The following is a 2,772-nucleotide window of genomic DNA, read 5'->3' on the forward strand; positions in this document are numbered from 1 at the left end:
GCGCGCGCGCGCGCGCGTGTGTGTGTGTGTGTGTGTGTGTGAGATAATTATATAATTATATATATATATATATATATATATATATATATAAAAATTTTATATATAAATTTTATATATAAATATTTGTTGTAATTAAAATAATAGAACGAATTCGATCAAAGTTCGATTAACTTAATCTCAACACAAATAAAAAATATTTTATATTTATGTTAAAACCAATCCTTGTTAAATGTGTTGATAATTAGTTTTTATTGTTAAAATAATACAATTTATGAATAAGTGAATAAATAACAAAAATATAATTTTAAAACATAAATTTTAAGATAAATAGATAAAAAATGGATATGCACGTTAATTTAACATATTTAAAATTTATATATTTAAATTTACCAAATTATAAATGCTAATATTATTGAAGAAATATGTTTCCATAATTTGCTTCCAATTTATGTCAGATGTTACATTTTTGTGTTAATTTTTGCATAATGTTTGGTTATTTTTTAATATATTCACTTTGTATTTATTAAATTAGCATAAAAGTTAAGTGAACCGAACATGTGAAGTATGTTAATTTAATACAATTTTTTCAACTATGAACGATTAACCGCCGGAATTAATATTAAAAGCAATTCCTGACATTATTAAGTCTCATAAGACTCATTTAATTTATGTTGACTGAAAGATAATTAAACATTAATTAATAAAAACATTAATTAATTTCAAAAAGTCAAAATGACATACTTGAATAAAAGAATGAGTGCATGTATAAATTTATTTTAATAAGAATAATCGCAATTTTTACAGATACAGATAACATAAAGAAAATATAATTAAATAAATAGACTTATCAAGTCCATCATCAAAAGAATTCATTCGATTGGTAGAATTATTGTTCTTAATTTCACTCTTTTCAATATATATTTCGACATTATTTTTTTTCGAACAAAAAATTGATAGTTATTCATGTTAACAAAATAATTCAGATATTATTACTTGATAAGTTAATTCAATTCACTTCGATCAAGTTAGTTCGAAAAAAGTTTGACCGAAGTCCAAGAATTAATGTTTTATTATATTTTTTTATTTTTTCGGTACAAATGCTTTTATTGTACAATTTGTATAAATCTTGTATGCAGCTCCATTGAAAATAAATCGAATCACAGTTGCAAGATAAACGCGTGATTTTTCAGAACGATGGTACACTGATAAACACGAATGGGTAACAGTAGATGGCAAAATCGGCACAGTCGGTATATCGGATTACGCGCAGGATGCTCTCGGAGATGTGGTGTACGCGCAACTTCCCGATGTAGGATCGGCAATCAAGAAAAATGGTAATTGATATGACATTTTTTTACCTAGCGCAACCAAATTTCGGAAAAATTTCAGAAATTGAAAAGATTATCTCTAGAAACATAAACTGAAATGTCTCTTGAAAAAAAGACTATCCATTTTTCTATAACTTTGGAATGTTCAATACATTTTTCCTTATTTTTAAAAATTTATTTTAACACGAAATTTTAAGATGTACAATCGAGAAAAGAAAATTAAACAATAGAAGTCAAAGCTATTGATATAAACTTAATTATTATTAGTTTAAGCTTTGGCTTATCTAATTTTCCTATACTTACATTTAGTTGTAATTTACGACATTAATTTAAAATTTAGACTGGAAATATATTCGAAATGTTTTTCACAGATTAACTAACTGATTTTTTTAGAGGAATGTGGAGCTCTAGAATCAGTGAAGGCAGCTTCAGAATTGACAAGTCCGGTCAGTGGGAGAGTCACAGCGAAAAATGAGGCAGTTGAAAGTAAACCCGGGTTAATTAATAAATCTTGTTACAAAGACGGTTGGCTATTCAAAGTAGAGTTAAACAACTCAGACGAGCTCAAGAACTTAATGAATGAAGAGGCTTATAATGTGTTTTTGAAATCAGACGCGCATTAAATCTAGAAATCTAATGCCAGAAAATTTTCTTCAAAGTAGAACTTGAAGCAAATTGCGGTAATTTCAAGAATTATATTCTTTTGCTTTTAAAGATTCAATATTTTTATGAACTTATTGAAACAAATATAAAAGACGTTTTACTTAATTATTCATACAATATGATGATCACGCATGATTTAATTAAATGACTTGAATAGAAATTGTTGCGTGTACTACTTGCTATAGATAGTAAAATGATATAGTATGTGACAGATTTTTGCCTTATTGTTTATTACCTCAACAATGATTTATATAAAATTTAAAATGCTGCATATTTATTAGAAATATATCATTATGCTTTGTATAGAAAAGAATGTTAAATTTGCACTTGGTTAAATTAAGAGTAATCACACTGGAATTACATATCTATCACTTCAGTAGTTTTATAAGTGATAGAAATGTTAATTTATGAAAAAGTTAGTGTAGTGAACAAGCAAGCTTTCAATGTTTTTCTAATACAATATGATCTTAATTCATGTTAAATGATGCAAAAAATTATTTACTGTAAAATCGAAACAAGTTATATGTTACAAGTTAATACATTACAAAAATATACAAAAAATAATTCAATGCAGAGATGTTGTGTTTTAACATAAGTCAAAAATTAGAATTGATTGCGATAATTGCAATATTTTTATTAGTCACTGTGCAACGTTCTTAATTTTATATTTATACAAAGCAAACATATTATAATATATATACATATATCTATGTACACACACACACACACATATATATATATATATATATATATATATATATATATATATANAATAATATAT

The 2,772-nt window shown here is 25.0% G+C and overlaps 1 protein-coding gene across 1 annotated transcript in view; it reads left to right on the forward strand.

Moving 5' to 3' along the window:
- LOC105624187 (glycine cleavage system H protein, mitochondrial) overlaps nt 1-1,951 on the forward strand; it is a 2,908-nt gene extending 957 nt beyond the window's left edge. The window contains exons 2-3 of the mRNA XM_012205547.1: nt 1,191-1,334; nt 1,722-1,951. Coding sequence (XP_012060937.1) covers nt 1,191-1,334; nt 1,722-1,951 — 374 coding nt within the window. The remainder of the gene's footprint in view (nt 1-1,190; nt 1,335-1,721) is intronic.
- The last annotated feature ends 821 nt before the right edge of the window (nt 1,952-2,772 follow it).

This window comes from Atta cephalotes, assembly GCF_000143395.1.
Source record: "Atta cephalotes unplaced genomic scaffold scaffold00074, whole genome shotgun sequence".
NCBI classification, from domain to species: Eukaryota; Metazoa; Arthropoda; class Insecta; order Hymenoptera; family Formicidae; genus Atta; species Atta cephalotes.